This window comes from Diabrotica virgifera, chromosome 5 (assembly GCF_917563875.1).
Source record: "Diabrotica virgifera virgifera chromosome 5, PGI_DIABVI_V3a".
Classification (NCBI taxonomy): domain Eukaryota; kingdom Metazoa; phylum Arthropoda; class Insecta; order Coleoptera; family Chrysomelidae; genus Diabrotica; species Diabrotica virgifera.
The window spans coordinates 43,666,651-43,693,195 of record NC_065447.1 but is presented as its reverse complement, the minus strand read 5'-3'; the positions used below and the strand labels follow the sequence as shown (position 1 = coordinate 43,693,195).

Here is a 26,545-nt window from a genome sequence, read left to right as displayed (position 1 = left end):
TTTACGCCAAAAATTGAGTGAGCTATTGACAATTAAAACTTGTAATAATATGTAAAAACCACCTTTACCAACCCTTTCAAAGTCACCTCTTTTTGAGAGTGAGGATTTTAAAAAGATTTAATGTTAATATGCTTATAAACCTTTTAAAAACCTACAAAACTATTTTTTACCAAACTTTCTAAGATACAAAATAAAAAAGTTACGGTTAAAAAATCAATATTTTTTTTTAAACGGAGAAATTTGATTGTAAGCATAATAATGTAAGTTAACGGTGATTTTAGTCATTGGCCTTATTCATTCTTATTTACTTATGTATTATTAATAGATTCTAGAAGTTTGACTGGCTTAGAATGATTAGTTTTAAAAAAACTGGAGTTAAAAGCGACTAACGAGTTTTTGTAATTTGGTAAAAAATGCCATTTTCTTCAGAATAGAAAGACGAGCATCAGAGATACGAAAAAATGTATAAATATGAAATTGTAGGTTATTTAATTCCCAAGAACTTGGTTTGAAAAAAATTTTTTTACGGCAAAAATTGAGTGAATCGTAAATGACTATATCGAAAAACATTGATTTTTTCTATACAAAACTAACACTTTCGATAGCGAATAAATCGAAAACTATTAATTTTATCAAAAAAATGTATAGAACATTTTTTGCTTAGAATGAATGTTTTTATCAACTTTTGCGGTCAAAATATAATAAAAAATTTCCACCCTCGAGATGGGGTGGCAACCACCCCCATGGTAAAAGCGTCTTTCGGAATCATATAGATTTTGATCCTTGGACTATCCACTACTTATTTTCAAATTTTCAAGCAAATCGATCCATTCTGTAAAAATTGCGAGGTGAAAAGCTTCGGTTCCTGGCCTATATTAATAAAAACCCAAGGCGAAGGATAGAAAGGAATGGAAGTTGATTCTGGATCAGGCCAAGACCCACCATGAGTTGTAGAGCCAATGATGATGATGACGATGATGGGTAATTGAGAATTTTCAATAAATGTTTGTGAAAATACTTTTGAAAACTTAATTTAGGAGAAAACGTCTTGAAAAATTTTGCACAAATACGAAGTAGGACCGTATACTACGTCCTATAGCGATCTCTAACAATGATTTTCTTAAATTAAAGACCTCGTTGATTATGAAAAAAATCTATGAATGGCAATGTAGTACTCTGTAAACTTGATGTACTGTTGAATAGATCAAAAACGAAAACTTACGGTACATAATGTTACTTACGATAACAGTTTGATTAAAATATTCGTCAGAGTCACATAATTCTTGTAATATTTGCGTAGCTTTCGTCAGATTGGCACAATACATTCCATAAATTAAAAACTTTTCCCTAAATCTCATAAAAATATTACTAATTCTGGTACTTGGATGTGTACGGATGCGAAATAATTCCTCAAGAAATTCTGCATGTACATCTTTTAAATCCTAAAAATAAATCAAAATATTATTAGAATACATTATAGCCAATAAAAAGAATTGTTCAATGTTCGCTATGATTTTTATCAGGGTCAATTGCAAAACTGTCAAGGATAGACTGAAGTCAACATTAATTTGTTAAAAATAAGAATGGTAGACTGAGTCTTTATATCAGAGTGCTCATTAGTATGATACAATTGGTCCAGAAAAAGGAATAATCCAGACATCAAAGGTAAAAGTTTCCCGCCAACACCAAACTGTTCTATATGATCCACATATTGTTCAATAAAAAGTTACACTATTTTGAGCGTCGTGTTTGGGGGAATGGGGAGAAGTCGGTAAATTAGTAGTTTTTTACGTTTCTTGTTAATATTTCTAAGACCGTTTACCGTGAACAATGATCTATACAGAAATGTTCTACATTCAATTTAAAACAGAAAACGTCCTCAAGTCCTATCTCTGCGACCGCCATTTCCTTGTAAAAGTTAAAGATCAGTGCACTAACTTGGAGTACCTCAGGGTAGTGTCCTTGGCCAGTTCTCTACCGACTCTACACAGCAGATCTTCCTACGAGCCAAAACATCATCACAGCCACATATGCAGATGACACTGCAATCATTGCAGCTGACTCAAACCCGTACATCGCCTCGCAACTGCTCCAGAAAAATCTCGAGAGAATAAATATCTGGTTACAAACATGGCGAATTAAAGTAAACAAAAGCAAGTCAGTACATATAACGTTCACTAATCGAAAAGATACGTGCCCAACCGTCTCATTAAATAATCAAGTACTACAACAAAAGGGTGATGTAAAATACCTAGGTACAGTTGAGTCCGCGAGTCTTTACCCGTGCGTCATTAATACCTGGCGAGATAAAACACATACTTTTTATCTAGCATCATTCTCTTCCACGCATGAAACTCATGACAAACCAGCTGCCGTTTGTTATTAAGTAAAAACACATGTTATTTTTATGAACCATCTAGACTCAGTGCATTGAAAAGAGATAGGTACAAAAAAGACGATTCGGTATGTTTTCATATTTTAAGCACAATTTGTTTGACGTTTCTGCTTTGTTTACTTTTATGGCTGTCAGTCAGTTGAACTTTTTGCGGTTTTTGTCGAATTTTTTGCGTTTTGAAGTTTCTTTATATTACACAAACAGTTGTTTTCACAACTAATTTTATATTGGGCTTTGAACTTTTTAAGGTAAATAATTATATTTTGGCAATTAATATTTAAAACATACAAAGCTAACGTCATTCACACAGTAAAGAAATGATTGTGTTTAGATTTCCGTCAAAGTGAATAAAATAACAAAAATAAAATATGTTATTGAATTTTTTATAAATTGTTTATTTATTTATTACTCAATAATAATAAAAAATTTATTAAGCTACTTCAAACATAGCTGTAATTCTGCACAAAAATTTTGAAGCAAAACTTACATTTGACATTCTATATATTTGATAACGTCAAATTTTATAATAAAACCCGTAATCGGAACAGCAGCCACTTTATGTCACTTGTTGTTGCGTGAAATAGATTTCCGACTTATTTCGTATGCTTTAAATGATGACGCACGGGTAAAGACTCGCTGACTCAACTGTATGCACTTGGACCTCAGATTAACGTGGAAGAAACACATATTCACGAAAAGAAGACAGTTGGGTCTGAAACTCAATAAAATGTACTGGCTGATAGGAAAAAGGTCACAACTGAGTTTGTACCGGGTGTCCCAATAAGAATGGCTCTCGGCCATATCTCAGGAACCGTTTATAGTAGAGCTTTGAAATAAAAAAAATTATAACAAAAGTTGCCTCAGGAAATGCCTGGAAATTATTTTCATAATTGTGGGTCCACCGCTAGAGGGCGTAATTGAATATCAAAAATAAAAAAATCTAAATTTTACAAAATTTTCCTAATGAAGGGGCACTGGAAATTCGATTATTGTATTCTTCATCAAATTCTGCGCATATTTGATTTAACAAGTTTAACTCTACCTTTGCAAATAAGAGGTGGGGGTGAGTGGAAACCTTGTTATGAAAAAATGGCTGTAAGTCCGGTTCTGCTAAATCAAATTTTGAAAACTGAGTCTTGTTGAAGACAGATCTTTTTATTCAATGTAAGCGTGATAATTTTGAACCATCCTAATAAGTAATAAGCCAGCTGGGAGGCGTTATTTAATTTTTTTCAGAAATCTAGTTTTCTTTGGAAAATATTAAATACAAGTATGCATTTTTAATCATACTTTATAAAATTAGATTAAATTAGCAATAGAATAGCGAAAACCGCATGTCGATACCCTTTTTCTATCTCAAGATATCTCGAGAAACGTGTAAATTTTATACATAACTGTTACTATCACCGGTAAACTAAGTTAATGAAAAGTAGTGTGCTGTGGAAAAAAACAAAATAACATTTTCCAGATGTCAACGTATAAAAATATAATCAATTAAAACAACAATATAAAGAGAAACAATACTATTAAAATTAAATATAACAAAGTACAAAAAGAACTACTTAGTGACGACCTAAATATTCAAATTGTTGCCCATCATACACTACTCTAGAATACATTATCCAGAGAATACTAAACGCCATTCAAAGCATATCGAGAGCAGAAATTAAGACTGCTGTTCAATCTACTCTTGAAAGAGTAAATGTTTGCAACGAAAATGATGGGCAAAAATTTGAACGTTTATGTCATCACTAAATAGTTGTTTTTATTTCTTTGTAATGGGGCTTTTCAACGCTTCTCATTTGTTTCGAGCCTCTGTCATATGCCGTATAATCCGTGTATAATATTAATATACGAGATATGAACGAGGCTCGAAACAAATGAGAAGCGTTGAAAAGACCTAATATACGTTGACAGCTGGAAAATGTTTCTTTGTTGTTTCCATAGCACACTACTTTTAATGAATTTCGTTTACCGGTGACAGTAACAGTTATGTTTTTAAATTTACACGTTTTGTAAGATATCTCGAGATAGAAAAAAGGTATTAACATGCGGTTTTCGCTATTCTGTTGCTAATTTTGTCTAATTTTGTAATATGGTATTAAAAATGCATGTTTGTATTTAATATTTTCCAAGGTACACTAGATTTCTGAAAAAAATTAAATAACGCCTTCTAGCTGGCATATTACTCAGTAAGTTTGTTCGAAATCATAACTTTTACATTGACGAAAAAGATCTGTCTTCAACAAGACCAAGTTTGCAAAATTTGATTAAGCAGAACCGGACTCACAGCCAGTTTTTCATAACAAGGTTCCCACTCACCCCCACCTCTTATTTCCAAAGGTAGACCTAAACTTGTCAAATCAAATATGCGTAGAATTTTATGAAGAATACGACGATCGGATTTCCAGTGCCCCTTCATTAGGAAAATTTTGTAAAATTTAGATTTTTTAATTTTTGATATTCAATTACGCCCTCTAGCGGTGGTCCCACAATTATGAAAATAATTTCCAGGCTTTTCCTGAGGTAACTTTTGTTATAAAATTTTTTATTTCAAAGCTCTACTATAAACGGTTCCTGAGATATGGCCGAGAGCCATTCTTATTGGGACACCCGGTACAATAAAATTTTAGTATACAAGGCAGTGATTAAGCCAAGATGGAGCTATGGTATCCAACTGTGGGGATCTGCGTCGAGATCCAATATCGACATCCTGGAGAGATTCCAATCGAAAACCTTGCGCATTATCACAAATGCACCGTGGTACATGCCCAATGAACACATCAATCGTGATCTCCAAATGAAGACTGTCAAAGAAGAAATTGCCAGTTACGTCCAAAAATACGACATCCGACTACAAAACCACCCCAACAGGCTAGCGAAGAACCTAATGAGACTCCAGGCAAACAGAAGGCTAAAGCGCCATACTCCAGGCGATCTACGAACAAGATTTTAAATTTTAAATTTTCAAAAATATTTGATTTATTGGAGTTTTATTTATAGGGTTTTATTTATTAGTCACAAATAATTTTGTTAAGTACTAAAATTATGATTTCATAGGTTATTGTCACTGGAAAGTCTCCTGCAAGTCTCCTTTAATTGTTAAATAATTTACTTATTGTAATCATTATTACAGATTGTAAATAAATATGATGTTAAAAAAAACAGAAAACGTTCTTCTTCTTCAAGTGCCGTCTCCTAATCGGAGGTTGGATATCATCATCACTATCTTTACTCTATCCACCGCTGCTCTAAAGAGTTCTATAGAACTGCATCTAAACCAGTCCCTTAAATTCTTTAACCATGACACTCTCCTTCTTCCTATACTCCTTCCGCCTCTTATCTTTCCCTGTATTATCAGTCTTAGCATTTCATATCGCGGTCCCCTCATTACGTGTCCCAGATATTGTAACTTTCTTATTTTTATTGTGTTTATTATTTCGCATTCTTTACCCATTTCTCGCAGTACTTCCGTGTTCGTTTTCCTCTGTGTCCATGCTATTCTAAGCATTCTTCTGTAACACCACATTTCAAATGACTGTAGCTTATTTATGTGTTCTTGCTTTAATGTCCAGCTTTCAAGTCCATATTGTAGTATCGAGAACACGTAGCATCTCAAAGCTCTTGCTCTCAGTTCTAAGCTAAGGTCTTTGTTGCAGAGAACTGTTTTCATTTTTACAAACGCATTTCTTGCTATTTCTATCCTGGTCCTTATTTCTGTTGTTTGATCATTTTTCTCTGAAATCCAGGTTCCTAGGTATTTGTATTTATCAACCCTTTCTATCGGTACATTTCCCAAATGTATGCTTGTTTGTATGTTTGTTTTCTTAGTTATTATCATGTATTTGGTCTTTTTTATATTCATTTTTAGTCCATATTCTTTACAGAAATTGTTTGTTTTGTTCAGTAGTAGTTGGAGTTGTTCAGCAGAGCTTGCTATAATCACGGTGTCATCTGCATATCTTATGTTGTTAATAGATCTTCCGTTAATTATTATTCCTTCACTTTGAGATAGCAATGCTTCTTCAAAAATGGCTTCACTTTATGCATTAAAGAGTAATGGAGACATAATACATCCCTGCCGAACTCCTCTCCTGATTTCAATTTCTGGACTGGGTTCGTTATCTATTACAATTTGTGCTCTTTGATTCCAGTAAAGGTTTGTTATTATTCGTAAGTCCCTTTTGTCTATGTTTTTTGTCTTTAGAATTTGGACTAATTTTTCATGTCTTACTTTGTCAAAAGCCTAACGGAAAACGTTACATACACAATATTTCTAAACCGAACGGTTCGAAAGTTATGGAGGGTGTATATATGTAGACATTATTGTAATAATTACAATTATTCATTATATTCATTAAAAATTATTTTTAGATTTTTCTACTAAACTAATGGATTTTCTTAAACATATTAAACAAGTAGAGGATACGATGCACAAAAGAGGGTTATCATGCTGTATTTGATGGATACCAGCAAGGAAATACAAAAGATGAATAATATCAACGCAGAGCACTTTCTAGCATTGAAGTAAAAGTTGAAGACTCAATACATGTAAATATAAACCAAAGTAAATTTTTAGCTAACGCTATCAACAAAACGGTCCTTGTTTCCCTTATTACAGTGGACTTGCAAAGAAGTAGTTGCACAGTTCATCAAGCATCGCATCGGATGACGCTGACTTATTAATAGTTTTAACAGCTACTAATGAAGCTAAGAAAGACGTTGAATCTTGTGTTATTGGTGATGACACGGACCTACTAGTTTGTTGAATGTCCACGCACCATCAGAGAAGAAATTGAAAATGGTGATACCAAAGAAAGGCAATCAGCAGGAAAAAGTCTACACTATCGCTGACATTCAGCGAGGCATTAGGAATATGAAAGATGTAGCATATGCCTTTACAGGGTGTGACACGGTATCACCTATCTACAAGAAAGGGAAAATTACACCGTATACGACAGTGCAAGCCAACGGCGCTCTTCGTAGAAAACTTCTAGTCTTCAACGACCCCAAAGCTGACCCCAATGCAGTAGCTGACATCAAAAAGCATTTCCTGTTTGCGGTGCCAGGAACATGGAAGATCTAGATTGTTTTCACTAAGCAGTCTTACTTGAAGGCTATTGCAAAGCAGCCTATATATTCCTTGCTCAAGTTAGCTGCACTACCCCCACTTCAGGAGCTTCCAGCCAATATTCGTTCAGAACCTACCACCAGGTACATCAGCGGCTGAATGAGAAGAATAATCCGCTCGAGTGGGGTTGGAAGAAGATTAACGAACACCTGACACCAATTACAACAGTACGTGCTGCAGTTCCCGAGGAATTACTTTCCCTCATAGTGTATACAGTGGAACCCCGATAAGTCGGCCCCCGATAACCCGGAACTCCGGCTAACCCGGCCCGATTTTTATCAGACAAACATTTCGACAATAAAAATGTATTGCTGTTACAAAATCTCGTGAACCTAATTCATTCATTTGGTGACGTCAATATACGAACGAAACGATTGATGAATCCGACATTACTGAAAATATCAGGGTGCAGATGGGACCCTGTCGCGCAATTCGCAGCAAATAAAATAGTCGTATGTTTTTGGCTTCATTTTATTTCGGTTATACATACGCATTTTCAAGGTTCACGAGGTTTTGTACCAACTCTATGTAATATAATATTTGAGAGATAATGGAACCGGATTGAACTACATATACCATAGTCCTTTATTTTTTTGAAACTGTCTGTGTTAGCATTGTTTAGAAAAGACTATTAAAATTCTTTTTTTAACAGTGGTCTTAGTCATCACTGTTATTTAAATAACATAACATCAGAGACGGTATTGTGTGTAGTAAAGTCGTATTATTGTTCGCTTCCGTTTTGTAATCGTTCGTAAATGTATTCAGATTTTGTGTTTGCGTGTCTTTTGTCTATAAGGGCAACAAAACGTAAAAATGCTGTAGTGACAATGGAAAAGAAACTAGAAGCATTAAGTAGAATTGATAAAGGTGAATCTTGCAGCATTATATTATGGTGTCGGTACATCTACAGTATCGGATTGGAAGAAAAATAGAACTAAAATCGAAGAATTTTTTTTTCAAAATGATAACAAAAGACAGTTTAATCGGTAATCGGTGCAAAGCTAATAAAGCTAAGAATGAGACTTTTGACGACGCTTTGTATGTGTGGTTTTGTGTGGAATGCGAACGTGGTTTACCAGTGTCTGTGTGACAATTATAACGGAGTTTATCTGTAAGCATACCATATTTTATTAATTTTTACCATTTTCTCCGGCTAACCCGGATTTTCGATAACCCGGATCGGCCGCGGTCCCAATTAATCCGAGTTAACGGGGTTCCACTGTACTTGCAAAGACAAATGCATCCGTAACTGTGAGTGTAGAAAGAGTGATCTAAACTGCTCAAGCATATCCAGCAATTGCTCAGGCCTAGGATGTGATAATAGGGAGAGAACCATCATAGACGAAGATATAGAAGAGGACGATGTTGTATTTGAAAAGGACAGAAACTGATGAATAAGTTTACTTGAACTAATGAACAAGCTTCCTTGAAACTCATTGCATTATTATCATCGTTATTATGCAAGAAATATTTTGGGTATTTAAAATTATTTTGTTGGAATTTACTGTTAGAATGATATTCATGTGACATTGTCCATAGAAAGGATCTCGCAGAAACCTTATGGGAAATGGCTCTCTGTCAAATGCTCTGAAACGTTGGGTTCTGGTAGTCCTTGATATGTAGAACAAAAGACTCGATGGGCGCATAGCTCCAAAAAATCATGGTTTTAAGATATAAGCCTCTGAATTTATAGGTACAGTGAGGACGTTTGAGTTGGAATAAATTCATTTCCTCGAGAATGGGCGACTCTAGAGATAAATTACAAATCAGGTAGATTTTTATTTTTAAATTATACTTTTTTGGCATATATATCATACTAGTGACGTCATCCATCTGAGCGTGATGACGCAATCGATGATTTTTTTAAATAAGAATAGGGGTCGTGTGATAGCTCATTTGAACGGTTATTAAATTCTCTATTCAATAATATAAACGTTAACAATATTATTTATACAGGGAGCCCAAAAATTTTTTTTAATTAAATTAATTGAGACAAAAAGAAGAATGTATATAATTTATTTAATTCGAAATTCATTTTACTGTTGTCCGAAACCAGGAAAAAATGTTTATTTGATAAATAAATATTGTTTTTTGCTTAAATTCAATATTAAAGCTGCCACCCACCTGTCTCTTAGCAGTTTGAACATTTAATTTAAGCGAAAGGGGTCGTGTGGTAGCTCATTTGAATGGTTATTTAATTCTCTATTCACTAATATAAACATTAACATAATTATTTATACAGGGTGCCCAACAATTTTTTTTTAATTAAATTAATTGAGACAAAAAGAAGAATGTATATAATTTATTTAATTCGAAATACATTTTACTGCTGTCAGAAAACAGAAAAAATGTTAATTCGAAAAATAAACATTGCTTTTCGCGTAAATTAAATGTTCAAACTGCTAAGAGGCAGGTGGGTGGCAGCTTTAATATTGAATTTAAGCGAAAAATAATATTTATTTATCAAATAAATATTTTTCCTGGTTTCGGACAACAGTAAAATGTATTTCGAATTAAATAAATTATTCTTTTTGTCTCAATTAATTTAATTCAAAAAATTTTTTTGGTCACCCTGTATAAATAATATTGTTAATGTTTATATTATTGAATAGATAATTTAATAACCTTTCAAATGAGCTATCACACGACCTCTATTCTTATTTAAAAAAATGATCGATTGCGTCATCACGCCCAGATAGATGACGTCACTAGTATGATATATATGCCAAAAAATTATAATTTAAAAATAAAAATCGACCTGATTTGTAATGTATCTCCAGAGTCGCCCATTCTCGAGGAAATGAATTTATTCCAACTCAAACGTCCTCACTGTGCCTATAACTTCAGAGGCTTATATCTTAAAATCATGATTTTTTGGAGTTACGCGCCCATTGAGTCTTTTGTTCTACACATCAAGGACTACCAGAACCCAAAGTTTCAGAGCATTTGACAGAGAGCCCTTTCCCATAAGGTTTCTGCGGGGTCCTTTGTTCGGAGTGGGTTTCTCCGTATGAGTTTATATGGCCTATGTCTGTGGAAGTCGCTTTTCTCTTAAAAAGTAGCGCCCCTTGAGAAGGTGGTGAGGTTGACTTTCCTTCAAGGGTTTATCACAACACAGCACCGGCCACTGAAATAGTAGTAACAAACATATATTTACAAAACACAATCCTGTTAAAGAAAATTTAGTTTCCTCAGTAATATTATGATTTGCCCAAAAAATATGGGAAACCTCCACTTTACATCCCCCGTAACTCCGGAACCGTTGATGTTAGAACAATTATGCATGTGGCATTTCTTGTTTTAAAGGACCCCTCACAAACCTTATGGAAAATAGTTCCCAGTGAATTTCGTTCATACTTTGGGAAAATACTCTTTGAAGCATCCTGATAAAAAGTTCTCATGGGCACAACTCAATCGTATGAAGGATTTTCAAGATATAGAGGCCCAAACTCGGAAAACTATAAGATTTACGGGGTATTCCAATTCCGTGAGTTACTGGTTATTTGGCAACATGTAGAAGTTTAGATCAAGGAAAGGTACTAGTAGTCTAGGATCTTTTCCTAGCTATCCAATGGCCACCTTTACTTTGACCTTGACCTTCAACGGACGTCATCTTCTAGAGTTTCGAGGGTTTTAGGCATTCAATTGATATAGACAGATTACTCATGGGCCAAAAAGGGATCGCTAAACACGAATATGTCATCAGAATTGCCCTCCGGATGACGTGGTGGCCAGAGTCTCTGCAAGGGACGTCATCTTCTAGAGTTTCGATGGATTTCGGCATTTAATTGATGCAAATGAATTACTGCAGGGTTTTTTGAGGTCGCTATACACGAATATGCCACCAGAACCGACTCCCGGAGCACCTGATTTTCAAGGTCAATGAAAGGGGCTCCTGGAGTTTCGAGGGTCTTTGGTACTACATTAATGCAAACGGAATAATTATAGGTTTTTGTGGTTGCTGAAACGAATACGTGATCAGCACAGACACAGGAGCACCTGGTGTCTAAGATAGGTTATCTTCTAGAGTTTCGGAGAAATCAAAAGTTTTTGGGGTTGCTCTTTGGATTACTCTTTGGTGTGTGTACTCACTAAGTGAGTAACTTAAGTACTCAATTATTTATAAAAAATATAAACTCAATTTATATCTGACAATGTTTTTCCTTCATTTATTTTAATATCGATTTACTACATTCTATTTTGATAGTGGTATTCATCGTGACCACTAGATACTCCACAGTCTTTTATCTAAGTCATATTCGTGTTAAGCAACCCCAAAAACACAAGATTAATCCACTTGCATCAATTTAGTACCTAAAACTCTCGAAACCGCAGAAGATGACGTGCTAGGCACCAGGTACCCCGGTGTCTGTTCTGATGGCGTATTTGTGTTTATCAGCTCCAAAACCTAATGAGTAATACCCATCTGTATCAATTTAATACCAAAACCTGTCGAAACTCCAGAAGACCTGCCTTAGGCACCAGGTGCTCCGTGGATCGGATATGATATCGAATTCACGTTCAGCAGCCCCAAAAACCTGTGAGTAATCAGTTTACATTAATTTAGTACCGAAAGCTCTCGAATCTCCAAAGCATGACGTGCCTTTGGCACCAAGTACTCCGATGTCTGTTCTGATGGGGTATTCGTGTTCAGCAACTCCAAAAACCTATGAGTAATCCGTTTGCATCAATGTAGTACCGAAGACCCTCGAAACTCCAGGAGCCCCTTTCATTGACCTTGGAAAGCAGGTGCTCCGGGAGTCGGTTCTGGTGGCATATTCGTGTTTAGCGACCTCAAAAAACCCTCCAGTAATTCATTTGCATCAATTAAATGCCGAAAACCATCGAAACTCTAGAAGATGACGTCCCTTGCAGTGGCCCTGGCCACCACGTCATCCAGAGGTTAATTCTGATGGCATATTCGTGTTTTGCGATCCCAAAAACCCATGAGTAATCTGTTTATATCAACTGAATGCCTAAAACCCTCGAAACTCTAGAAGATGACGTCCGTTGAAGGTCAAGGTCAAAGTAAATGTCGCCATTGGATAGCCAGGAAAAAATCCGACTTCTCCCCCCACTCCCTCCCAACCCGACGCTCAAATAGTGTAACTTTTTACTGAACTATATGTGGTCCATATAGACCAATAATTTGGTGTTGGAGGATAACTTTTACTTTGGATGTCAGGGTTTGCGTCTAATTATACCATAGTACATATTAAAGTATAAAGTCACGTCTCCACTTGGTTGGCGCTCTGCGCTCCCTGCAACTACTCCAATCGATACGGCATGCGCTCCTCTACACATAAACCGCCACCGATTGGAGCGCCGAGGCAGAGCGCGCACTGTTGCACGGTCCGGAGCGCCAACGTATCCACTATGTGGAGCAATTGCAGGAGCACGGAGCGCCAACATAGTGGATACGTGCCTTTAAAGCAAAATCCATCCCAAAGTAGTTTTTAATGATTTTAAAATATAAGAAACTTTGTCTTTGCAAAGTCTGCAGCGGTTATATTCATATGTCCAAAAATTTCGCGCCAAAGGCGCATGTGAATATGTACCATATATGTATGTACTATATTATGGTAGTACCAGCTATCTAAGAGACTCATTAATATTAAGTTCAGCGGGGTGCTATCAGGCACGGATCTAGAAATTCATAATAGGGGGGTCTAGACTTACTTAATGATCGTTTGAAAATAAGAGTTGACAGAAAAAAATAATAAATAATAAAAAATGCTTGTAGACTAAATACAATAGGGGGGTCCATGGACCCGTTGACCCCCCTCTGTATCCGCGCCTGGATGCTATTGTTCAAGGTATGAAATTACATAAATAAGGGATCTATATGTCAACATACCATTATATGTAACTATTAAAATGGACTACAGTTTTACAAAAAAGCATACATACCTTAATGTTAAAAAATACAAGTGTGTGATGTTCTGGCTTCATTTGATTAATTAATGGTAGCATAAAATTTTTCCTTAATTTCTCCAAAACATCAACGTAATTTTTTTCAGTATCTAATAGTTCCTTGATCACAAAATCCCTTTTTTCAGTCGGTTGAGGATGCTAAAATCACCGTAAGTGAAGATGATGATAACTGGTTGGTAAGAACTTGTAAAATAATTGATAAACTTTAATATCTCATAAATTATATTTCGGTAGACTTAATTTTTACCTTTTTTTAAATTAAAATAAACTGATTTTTTTTTATATAAAATTCACAATATTAATTGAAATTTACTTTCCAAACAGATCAAATAAATTACAAATAAATCATTGTATGTACTTGGATTATAATTTTTCAATGTATGATTTCCACCAATACAACTGTCTTCTCGCGACACATTTCCACAATAAAAAATTGCTAAAAAGTCATTAAAAAGAAATAACCAAACGCAAAAGCTTCTTTAAACCTCTCTTCAAAAGGGGAGACAAATCGGACTAGGACAATTACAGAGGAATTAATTTATTAAACACAACACTAAAAAATTAAGAACTCAAGTGATAACAAATAAACTGAATGAAATTATAACACTAGCAGAAAAACAACAAGGTTTTAGGTCGTGATGATCATGCAGCAACGCTATATTCATAATGAGGCAAATGCAAAAGAAAACATTAAATTACAAAGAAACGGCATATTTAGGTTTCGTGCACCTTAAGAAGGCATTTGACGGGGTCAAATTAAAGGACGTTATACATTTATTGTACACAAGAGACATATCTCTCGGAATAGTCAAAACGATCGAAAATATCTACCAGAACAACACAATAACAGTGAAAATACAAGAACTAACTGAGCCAATTGACGCTGGAAATAGAATAAGACATGTGGATTCCTTGAGTGTCCTAATGTTCAATCTAATCATGGATGAAATAATAAAAAAGTAGGAACTAAAAAGAATACCAAATTTGAGAAAACAACTTAAAATAATCTGCTATGCAGATGCAGACGACATAATACTAATGTCTCAAAAGTGAATATGATTTAGAACGTATGCTGTACCAATTTAATATAACCCCCAGATAATTTAACATGTTAATTTCCCCAAAGAAGACAAAATGCATGGTTGTAACTGCAAATTTACTAAGATGTAAATTAGTGCTGGAAGGTCAGATAATAATGGATACCTACATAAGTGATGAACTAAATATCTAGGCATCACACTATTCGCAATGTTGTCACAATGACGACTTCTCACGGATTTAGGTGGAACTAATTTCATAGAGCATTTTAATGACAAATCGTGATCAAATTTTGAAATTTCAAACGCGCGAAAAAATATTGATTGTTTATGTTTACGTGTTTGAAATTACTGTTGGGGTACTATAAAATTATTAACATGGAATCTTCACGTTTCAATAAAAGTTGGCGTGGCTGTTGTATAAAAATGTATAAAAAAATCTGCCGATGGAGTACAATTACATTCTTTTCCACTGAAAAAAAAACGGAGCAAATATTATGGATCGAAGCTTGTGGTTTAGTTTAGGTTTAGAAGATATCTTAAAATATTAGAAGAATTTTTATATTAGCAGTGACCACTTTAAAAAAGACGATTACATTACTGCAAGTACGTAATTTATATTAATGATACTTATTTAAAGATCTGAATTTGGACTTTGAAAATTCAAATCATTTTATAATCATTCCATAACCGATGTAGTCGAAGCAATAAAGCACAGAACCTCCGAAAAAAAAGGACAAGACGGATCTTCATAATTATTTTTGCATTCGATTCGTGAATACGTCAGGAAAATTTGTGAACCGGAGCCATAATATAATATTGAAAAACTGCATACAAAAAATGCATTTTTAAAGTGCATCTCAAACAGACAATAAAAAATATTCAGAACTCGTCAATTATCGGCGGAAATGAGTTCAATTTTGTTACTCGGGAGTTTTTGGGATCGCTGAAAACGAATATAACGTCAAAAGTGATCTCCGGAGTACCTGGCGCCCAGGGTACCTACTGTGTACCTCGTCTTGTGGAGTTTTCGGCAAATTCATTAAAAATTTATTAAAAAATTAGTCAAAAATAATTACTCGGGGGTTTTTTGGGCCTGTTAACGACGAATATGACATTGGAAGCGATCTCCGGAATACCTGGTGCCCAGGGTACCTACTTCTTACTGAGGTTTTCGGCAAATTCATTAAACAAATAGCAAAAAATACTTACTCGGGAGGTTTTTGGGTCGCTGACGACGAATATGACATCGAAAGTGCTCTACGGAGTACTTGGTACCCAGGATACCTACTGTTTACCTCATTTTCTGGAGTTTTTGGCAAATTCATTAAAAAATTAGTCAAAATTTATTACTCAGGGGTTTTTGGGGTCTTTGACGACGAATATGACATCGGAAGTTATCTCCGGTGTACCTGGTGCACAGGGTACCTACTGTTTATCTCATGACTAATGATTTTTGACTAATTTTTTAATAAATTTGCCGAAAACTCCAGAAAACGAGGTAAACAGTAGGTACAGGAATTTCTTAATGAATAACTAAGAAAATTGGGTTTCATACGCAGTAGCTTAATTTGTTGTAAGTATGTTCAATTTGCAATTTATATAAATTTTGCAATTAATTGTTTTGGTTTTATATCATATTTTCTGTATATTGACGATTTATCTAATTTTAGTAAATTGTAGTTGATATTTGTTGTTGATATTATTTTTCTTTTGACTGTATGTAAGCTTTGTCCATAAAATCGTTAAAATTTTCAGTGACAATAAAGCATATTTCTATTCTATTCTATGCCCTGGGTACCAGGTAATCCGTAGATCACTTCCGATGTCATATTCGTCGTCAGCGACCCAAAAACTCCCCAAGTAATGATTTTTGGCTAATGTTTTAATGAATTTGCCGAAAACTCCATAAGAAGTAGGTACCCTGGGCACCAGGTACTCCGGAGATCACTTTTGACGTCATATTCGATTTCAACGACCCCAAAAACCCCAGAGTAACAAAATTTAACGCATTTCCGCTGATAATTTACGAGTTCTGAATATTTTTTATTGTCTGTTTGAGATGCACTTTAAGAATGCATTTTTTTTATGCAGTTTTTCAATATTATATCATGGCTCCGGTTCACAAAGTTTCCTGGCGCATTCACGAATCGAATGCAAAAAGAATTATTAAGATCCGTCTTATCCTTTTTTCCGGAGGTAAGGCCGATTTTAGTGCTTTATTGCTTCGTCTAATGAGATAACTGACTTTTTCAAACGTGAACGTGAAGATTCCATCTTAATCTTCATAATTTTATATTACCCATCAAATAATTTAAAGCATGTAAAAAGAAATAATGAATATTTTTTCGGGCGTTTAAGATTTCAAATTTGACAACGATTTGACGTTACAAAGCTCCATAAAAACAAGTTCTGTCGAAATCCACGAGAGGTCACTGTGACTTAACATCGCAAATAGTGTTACGGAAAGCTCGAAATACATACAAGTGGAATATCAAGTGAATAAAGCACACAGGTTGCCCGAATAAAACAATATGGAGAGATAAAAATATCGGTAAAGAAATGAAAGGTAGAGTTTACAAATCAGTAATAACATGCGTGGCAGAAACACGACCCTACACAGAGAGAACAAAAAGAATGGTAGAAACAGCAGAGATGAAAAGTTTTAGAAAAATCGATGGTAAGACACTATGGGACAGAGCTAGAAGTACAGATATACGATTGAGATGCAAGGTGGAGAACATCAAGGGCTAGGTAAGAAACAGAAGATTAGAATGAAACAATCATATAAACCGAATACAACAAATTAGAGTGATAAGTTAAAGACGCCGAGAAACTCCCGATCAGTGGGAAGACCACGAAAACGATGGAACGACAACTTACTGGAGGAACATTGAAAAACAGACATAAGAGAGTCATATGTACACAAAAAGAAGAAAAAAAAGAAGAATAAGAAAAAAGAAGAAGAATAAGAAAAAAGAAGAACAAGAAGAAAGAATAAGAAAAGAAGACATAAGTAGTAATAGTATCCATAATCCGTATCGCATTTTCAAGTTTTTCCGTGAAAAAAGCTGTAAGATAATAATAATATACAACTTAATTCCAACAGTAGAACGAAATAACAAATTCTAAATGAGAAAAACATTTAATTCTAACTAAATTAAGAATATTTTATAAACTTACTTCATTTACAAATAGATATGCTCCAAACAGAACAATCAGTAAGGCAGAAAACGTAGGATCACACCACATCCACGAGAACATCCATGAGAACACTAAGAAAATAATCTTCTTGGCAATAACAACGAGGAAACACAACAAATCAAATATAAATAATATCATTGTAGTAGAAACTAAAATAGTGGAGCTGCACCGGACACAACAATATCAAATCTACACTTACACTGATGAACTAAAACTAAAATATTTCAAACTAATTATTATGTCCAAGTGTACACAGACACAGTAACTATGTGTAAAACCACCAATAAGAACTCCCATCACGTATTTTAACTTTCTCAAAGATGTAGAATTATTATTGTCATAACAATTCATGACGTAATGCCTATTAAATAAATCTACAAATCTCGGGTTTAAAAATAACCAAAACAAGTTCTATATTTGTTGAATGAAGCAATTTTACAAATTAACAATCCTATAAATCGACCGTGAATCAGATATGTAAATTAACTGCATAAATTATGTTCATAAAACATATTAGTAGAAGGTGAGCTTGCTGTAGCAATATCAACAGAACGCACGCAAATGTCGCAGATTCAAACGCGTTATTTAGACTATGTTATGTTGTTCTAATTTACCGCAAAATATCACACAGAACGCGGAAGACAATTTTACGAATAATTTAATGATCTAAAACCAGCCAAAAAACAATCTCGCTGCTTTGACAAATAGATAAAAACAAATGCTGACAAGGCCAGTAAATAATGGAATGCCACCACTGCCGTACTTAATATCAACTATAAAAACTGACGTATTTACTTAGTTATAATAAAATTTAAAACTACTGGTCATAAACTGTTACAAAAAATCAGTAGCGTGGCCAGGATATTTTGAGTGGGTGCCAAACCCAAAGACTGCGCGTTTTGTATAAACACCTCTCAATATACAGGGCGATTCATTAAGAATGTCCAACCTCTGAGTTGTAGATTCTATACCTTAAAATATTACGATTTAACCCAAATCACTTAAATAAAATGTGGTTCCTTACTGAGTTACAGGGTGTTTTATTTAAAAATTTAAAAACTATTTGTACCCAGTACTTTAAAACTATTTGACATATCCATATCATACTTGGCATACGTGTATGTACTGTGTACGCTACTAAATTATGATACATAAAAGTTTCTCGATACTACCAGAGGTGTACGAACAGGGCCGTGAATGGTTGACCCTTCCCAAGTTCTACGCCACTGGCGAAATTACTATTGTAGCGCATTTTTTTTATTCTCTAATATTTTCCATGTAAATAATGTACTCTTTATTCGTAACGATAAAAGTTTATTTAATTTATTTAATATTTAAAAAATAATACAATTAATGGGAATAGAAATCAGAACAAAAAGAGAATTAGAAGAAATATTAAATAGAAAATGGCAAAACGAATGGGATATTCCCCTAAAGCAAGACGTCTCTATAATTTTATTCCAAATTTAAATAATATACCAAATTATTTTAACCCAAAAAAAGGATTAATCCATTTTCTTACAGGGCACGGTCCGTACCCTACATACCTACATAGATTTAACTTAAAAGACAATCAATATTGTGAATGTGGAGAAATAGGCACACCAGAACACATAGTATTTATTTGCGAAAGACAAACAAATACACAAGAACTACAAAGAATGAGAAGAGACCTTGTTGGCATAAATATAGAAAATATAATACAAAATGAAGAATTATTTAATACACTAAATAATTTAGCGGACATAATATCAAAGAAACAATTAGAATTATATAATATTAGACGAAGAAGAAATCAAGTAAATAATATCCAACCTCTATGAATTTGAATAAGAAATTATACAAAAAAAATTAAAATTACATATAAAAATATAAAATAAAATATTGGAATAATTAAATAAGTATTTATGTAATAAATAATTAAAAATTAATATCAAATATAAAATAAAATAAAATAAATCAAAAATCAAAAAAAAATATTAATCAAACAAAAAAAAATTAAACTAAAAACCTGAAATTTTAAAACTCAATGGTCTGAGGCTCACCGAAATACCATTGAGAATATCATAAAGTCGATTAGACCTGCACTTAAAATTATTCGTGACTATTTTTAGATGCAAGCCGCACAAAATAGAGATGAATGGAAAGAGCTGAGGGAGACCTATGTCCAGCAGTGGACGCGTACGGGTTGATGATGATGATGATGATGATTTTTAGATGAATAGTGCTGGCATTTCTCATCTGAGAATGGGAAATGGGAGCACTTTTATAAAAATTATATGTTCAAAAAAAAAAGTAATAATTTATCTTTTGTTTATTAGTTTTTGTTTAGTTGTTATTATTTGTTCATTAGAATTGTTTATTAGAATTGTTTACAATTTGTAGTTTTCATAATTAGTAGTAGATTAGGGCTATATTGTTAATTAGTCAAATAGAAAAAATTCTTAAAGTAATAATATTGTAATAAACTACTGTAATCCCATCAGGAAACGACCTGGATTAGTCACAAGAGGCCAGGTCAATTGTATAGTACTATAAATAAATAAGTAAATAAATAAAATAAATAAATTTAATTGGTAAATTAGTATCGTAATTTGTTTTCGAGATATTTGAAGTTAAAAATGAAACGGTACAGTTATTTTGATTAATGTATTATATCCCTTCATTTTAACTTCAAATATCTCGAAAACTAATTATTTTATCGTTACGAATTAAGAGTATATTGTTTACATAGAAAGTATTGGAGAATTTGAAAATTATGGTAAAATAGCAATTCCGCCGGTGGCGTAGAATGTGGGAAGGGTCAACCAGTCACTCTCCCCCGTCGTACGCCTCTGATAGTAGTCAGAAACGTTTATGTACCATAATTTAGTAGGGTACTCAGTACCTACACGTTCTGCCATGTATGGCAAGGATATGTAAAATAGTTTTAAAGTAATGGGTACAAGTACTTTTTAAAATTTTAAATAAAACACCATATAACTCAGTAAGGAGCCACATTTTATTTAAGTGATTTGGATTAAATCTTAATATTTTGAGGTCTAGAATCTGAAAAAAAACCCAGAGATTGGCCATTCTTAATGAATCGACCTGTATAGATATTTCTGGTTTTGTTTAATTACGACTAAACTATGGAGTACCTATATAAAAATAAAGTTTATAATAAAATTGAAGTGTACCAAAGACGTCTATAAGTTAAAATTATTTTCGATTATACAGGGTGAGTAGGAACAACGAAATGAATCAACGTTGTGATTTTTTAATGGAATACCCAAGATATTAAATAATTTTTGAATATATTTTGTTTTAAATACGAAGAGTTTCTAAAATGTTTTAGAGGTCTATAACATTTGAAATATGTACCCTTTAATTGAAAAAAATGGTAATATTTAAAGTGTTATGGTTTAGGTTTCCAAAGTAAGAAGAATGTAAATAACATGTCAAAAGTTTTTCTTGTGTAGTGTCATTTTTAATTAATTTAATCTTTGGCACATAGCCATACAATATACAGTGTGACCACTATTTGCAATTAAACAATTTTCGCATTTTTTTAATGGAACACCCTGTACATTAGTACCTATTATATTTTGTAGAAAATACTACAGCCTTTCTTTTGGTATCCCGTGTTCGTCGTTGTATACCATATTCTTGATGTACCCAAAAAAATAGTCCAGTGGAGTTAGTCCTAGAGATCTTGGAAGTCATTCGTATCACCGTATCTAATCCAACTGTCGCTGTAGTTATTTAGCACACGCCTAATATTTATTGCGGTGTTATGGGTCATGTTGATACCTCTTGCTAATTTCCAAGGAGATATTCTCTAACAAGCCAGGCAACTCGTTTGTTAAAAATCTATGATGGTCATTGCCAGTAACCGTTCTAGACGTAAGGTTCAACATTCAACGACCATCTGTTCTGGGACGTGACTCGAAATACGTGAAAATTTTCATCAGAGTAATAATGATTATGTCTAATAAAGAACCCATTAAGATCAAATGTCGATTCGTCAGAAAATAAAGTATTTTCCAAAAAATGTACATATCGACTAATCGGCCAACGTTCAAAAATGAATCGTTTTTTGAAAATCGTTTTCTTTTGATTTGATACGACTGACATTTAAATGGGTGAAATTTGTTTTTCTTTGTAATTCTTCGATTTGTCGTTGCACTTAACTCGATGTCTTCTTTGCAGATATCACTGATTATACACTTTTGAAGTTAATAAGCAGTTTGTAAGGCATTCGTCAAATACACATACAGTCGGAAAAATGAAAGAATACCCATGCGTAATCGATGATATGCATACGAATCAAATCAAAAATTTCTAGTCAAAATAAAGTCTAAACCACAGAATTTCTGTGGTCTAAACTAAGGTAATACTGAAAATAAACGGATGTGACTACTACCCCACCGTACGATTTTTCGTTACGTTCAAGAATGTGTCAAAAAAATTTTGTGATGTTATTCTTTTTCTGATAATATATTATATTTATAGGGCTTTTCATTCACAGTCATTTGTTTCGAGCTTCTGTCATATGTCGTATAATCCGTGCATATTAATATTATACACAGATTATACAACATATGATAGAAGCTCGAAACAAATGACAATCGATGAAAAGCCCTATTGATGATAAATGTTACTATTACTACCGAAATTAATTATTTGATATAGATTCATAATACAAAAATAATGAGTAAGCAAATGAGGCAGGATAAGGCAGGACATGTTGGTAAAGGGGATTAACATTGATATGACCCAAGATAGAATTGTGTGGAGAAATGCAATTAGGGAAGCCGACCCCGCATAGGGATAAGGCAAAGAGAATGATGAATGAATAAGCAAATATAGTATTATGTATTATGAATAAGCAAATATAGTATTATGAATTTCTGCATGTTAAAGTTGCCAGTGGACGTAAATAGTAACAGGAATTTAAAAAATGTCGTTTATGTCAGCTGCATTAAGTGATTAAAATGAAAGTAAACTTAATGAATTCAGATCATTAGGTATCCAAATCATTTTCCAGACATTATCTGCAAATGAATGTACATTCGTAAAAATATACTAATCTGTAATTTCATACACTATGATTGAAAAGTCAGAGTAATATGTACACGTCTGGCGAACTCATAGACAGAAGTTAACCATATTGACAGATGATTACTTACAAATTTTATTGACGTATTTTAATTAAATAAATACTTACCAAACCAAAAATACAATACAATATCAAAATAGCTCTTAAAAGAACTGAATTTATTCAAGTAAATACGACTGATTATTAAAATTTATAAACTCTACCGAACCTGACCCAGTTTCACTGTCAAAGTGACAGAAATCGAATCAGTCAGATTATAGTTGACCAGCACGATTACTCGAATAGTAGTTTATACAATCATTATCTCTACTCATGTTGAATGTTTTTCTAAGAATGACATTAGAAGTACAGAAATAGTCAAGTGTGAGTTTAAATTTTCTACTAAATTAATATAATTACGTTGAACAATTGTATCGCGGTCTCACTCTGTCAATTATAAATATGTAACTGCGTATGTCTTGGATAACGTTTTTGCTTAGTAGACAACACTTAATAATATATCTCTCTCGTTTGTTATTTATAGAAAAAGGCAGCAAATCCAAAATATGTGCTTGATATGATCGTTCATGGGTATTCTTTCATTTTTCCGACTGTATCTTGTCTACAACTTTTTCAGTTGAAATATTCATATTTAAAATATAAAATTTAGTACAAAAATGCAACCACGACAATTTTACCATATTTTAATGTATGTTTCTAAAAGATTATGATTGTTATTTTTGCAAAAAAAATTATTAAAATATCCGTAAAAACAGAAAATCTATAGTTCTTTTTTAAATATGTACAAAACCAAACAAGCTAGGTATGTTCAACCATATACCAAAATAAAGGTTGTTGAAACATTTCCTACAAAATACAATGCTAATATACAGTGTGTTCCATTTAAAAACAAATAAGAAAATGTTGTATTTGCAAACAATGTTCACACTGAAAATTGTATGGCTAGATAAGATATTAAATGATTTAAAAACAACATTATGTGAGAAAAATATTGCCTAATTCACAGTCCATTAAATATTACTATTTTCCTCAAAAAAGAAAATTTTTCGAAAATTATTAACTTGAGACCTATAAAACCTTAGGTATACAAACTCTTCATATTTTTAAAAATTCATATATTATTCAAAAATTATTTAATGTATTGGGTGTTCCATTTTAAAAAACACAACTTTGGTTCATTCCGTTGTTCCGACTGACCCTGTATAATCGAAAATGATTTTAAATTATAGACATCTTTGATACATAGTCTTTGACACACATTAGTTTTGGTAAAAACATTTTTTCGTATACCCCACAGTTTAGCAGTAATCAAAGAAAGCCAGAACTTTGGCGCACCCTGTTTTTTTTGTTTGTTTTTTGGTCTTGGTTTGGAATACACCCTTTACATATTAAGCCATAATCTAAAATGAATTTTAGTAATAAAAATCCCACATACAACACTGGCATGTGCAGTAAACGTCATGAACGAACATTAAAATATAATTTAGAGATATCAAAGTTTGTACGATTCTAATATACTCTCAAGTAACAAACATTAAATCTAAATACACTAACTACAATGATACGGATGATAGAAAAAAATTGAATATGTACCTCGATCGTCGTTCTGTCAAGACATAAATCTTGATATATTTCTTCACTAGCTACATTAAAAGCATGGTTGTCGGCAAGACTCCTCGGTCTGACTGGCATCTCTCTAACACAAAAAAGCCATGCAATGATCAATTTATGAACAATAAGGTACATGATTTTAAAAATGCGAAATCTTCAAATTAGAACACATTTACTGAGCAAAGAAGCTATAGGATTTCAATTTACTGTAAGATAATATAAGATAATTTAATGTAAGATACCGAATAATACATAACAAGTAATTGGTCAGTCAACAAGGTCCCTCCATTGGTTTCTATCTTCAGCTGCCCTATGTATGTGTTGCTTATGCTGCCCGATGGGTTGTTCAGCTGCACCTTCTAGATTCTAGGAAGTCTTTATATGTTAATAAAGGACAGTTAATGTTGCATTCTGTTTCAGAGTAAACCACTATCAGTTTACGTATGTTTCACCCTCTTGGGATTTTCAGAACGACCTGTGGTTTGATGATCCCAAGAGGGTGGAACGTACGTAAACGGATGGTGGTGGCCTCTGAAATAGAGTGAAATCGAACGAAGATATTAGCTGTCTTTTATTTTCTTACTTTTACTCATATTTTGAGTAGATACTATTCATTCTTAGGCCCCCTAGCCTATTCATTATTTAGACTTCTCGTTGTGTCTTTCTGTTATTTTCGTTTCAGCGGGCCTCATGTGCAAAGCACTGTAGACAGGTTATAGACTGACTTGTATTAATATTACCACGCTTAATATTAGCGTGGTTTAAAATACAAACGTTTCTGAAATGAGCTGTCCAGGGTATTCGGAGCATTCTTTTACAATACCACATCTCACCACTTAATGTTTGGGCACCATACAAAAATATTGAGAAGACTTATGTTTTTACTAGGCGCACAGCCACTAATATTCCTCCAGTCCTCACCTCTAATGACTTTATTATGACAAATTCACCATACTTGTACATTACATTAAAAAGATCAGGTGATAAGACGCATCCTTGTCTAACTCCCCTTTCTGTTGATAAAGGACGAGAACAATTCTGCTCTAACCTTACTGTTGGCTAATAAGACACATATAGATAGAGAAGTGTTCTATAGGATTGAAGAAAAGGTGGTTTATTCTAACACTTTTTTCAGTGCATGCACCAACTGAAGAACAGACAGACAGACAGCACAAGACGAAAGGATTTATTGTCTATTTTATTTTTCAGATATACAATTACTCGGTATCAAACGTAAATTTGTTTAAATTATTAATATAAAATGTTTGTTTTAATGTTACAATTAATAAGACTGTTGTTTTTGTTTTGTATCTATTTTAAATATACGCTATATACAGAAGTTTCGCATTTTATCAATCATGTTAACGCCTTATTAAATTTGTGAATGTGATAAATAAAAAAAATATTTTACAAACTAAAATAAAAAATTCTTGTGGTAAAAACCGGATGTGGAATATCAATCTATATAGCTAGGACCATAACAACCATAACAATAGTTATAGACGGAGAGCTAGAGGCGAGAAATCATCGTCATAAGTAATATGGAGTTTAGCATGTGAAATGTGTCTATTGTATATTGATAACTATGACCCCTTTCAGGCTGACACCTCAGTGGATACAGGAAGTAGCAATAAGGGATGAAAGGGGAAAGTTGGTGCAGTCATTAAATGTTTTCACCTTCTATTTTGTTAAATCTCCATCGATTTGCATAAAAATTGGTGAGTAGTTAGAGCGTAACTCAAGAAACAAAACTGATGTGGTGCCAACGTGCGCTTTTACCCTAGGGGTGGATGCCACCCCTTCTCGGGGGTGAAAACTATTTTATTAAAAATAACCCCACTAATCGATAGAGGGACAAATTTTAAGCAAAATTTGTTACTTCTAATTATTAAAATAAATCAATACTTTTTGAGTTATTAAAGATCAAAGATTTGAATTTTTCGTGAAATAAATGCATGATGTAAAGCGGTTTTTCGTGAATAATTCAAAAACTGTAAGTTTTATCAAAATAGTTATGATTACCAAAATTGAAGATAATAAAAAATAAAAGAGATTTATTATTTGAAAAACCTTTGAGAATTAATAAAAAGTGAGTTATAGGTGATGGAATGTATATTTTTTTCGGCTAGTAC

General features: G+C 33.3%; 1 protein-coding gene across 3 annotated transcripts in view; it reads right to left on the bottom strand.

The window, feature by feature from the left end:
- Positions 1–26,545, bottom strand: part of LOC114328394 (protein vav) — a 123,496-nt gene that overhangs the window by 40,875 nt on the left and 56,076 nt on the right. The window contains exons 5-7 of one of the 3 annotated variants that reach the window (XM_028277231.1): positions 24,396–24,498; positions 13,437–13,598; positions 1,242–1,442 (exon numbers count right to left, since the gene is read on the bottom strand). In XM_028277231.1, coding sequence (XP_028133032.1) covers positions 1,242–1,442; positions 13,437–13,598; positions 24,396–24,498 — 466 coding nt within the window. Of the gene's footprint in view, positions 1–1,241; positions 1,443–13,436; positions 13,599–17,680; positions 18,240–24,395; positions 24,499–26,545 lie in introns of those variants that run through there. The other 2 variants (XM_028277232.2, XM_028277230.1) reach the window with 2 other exon arrangements.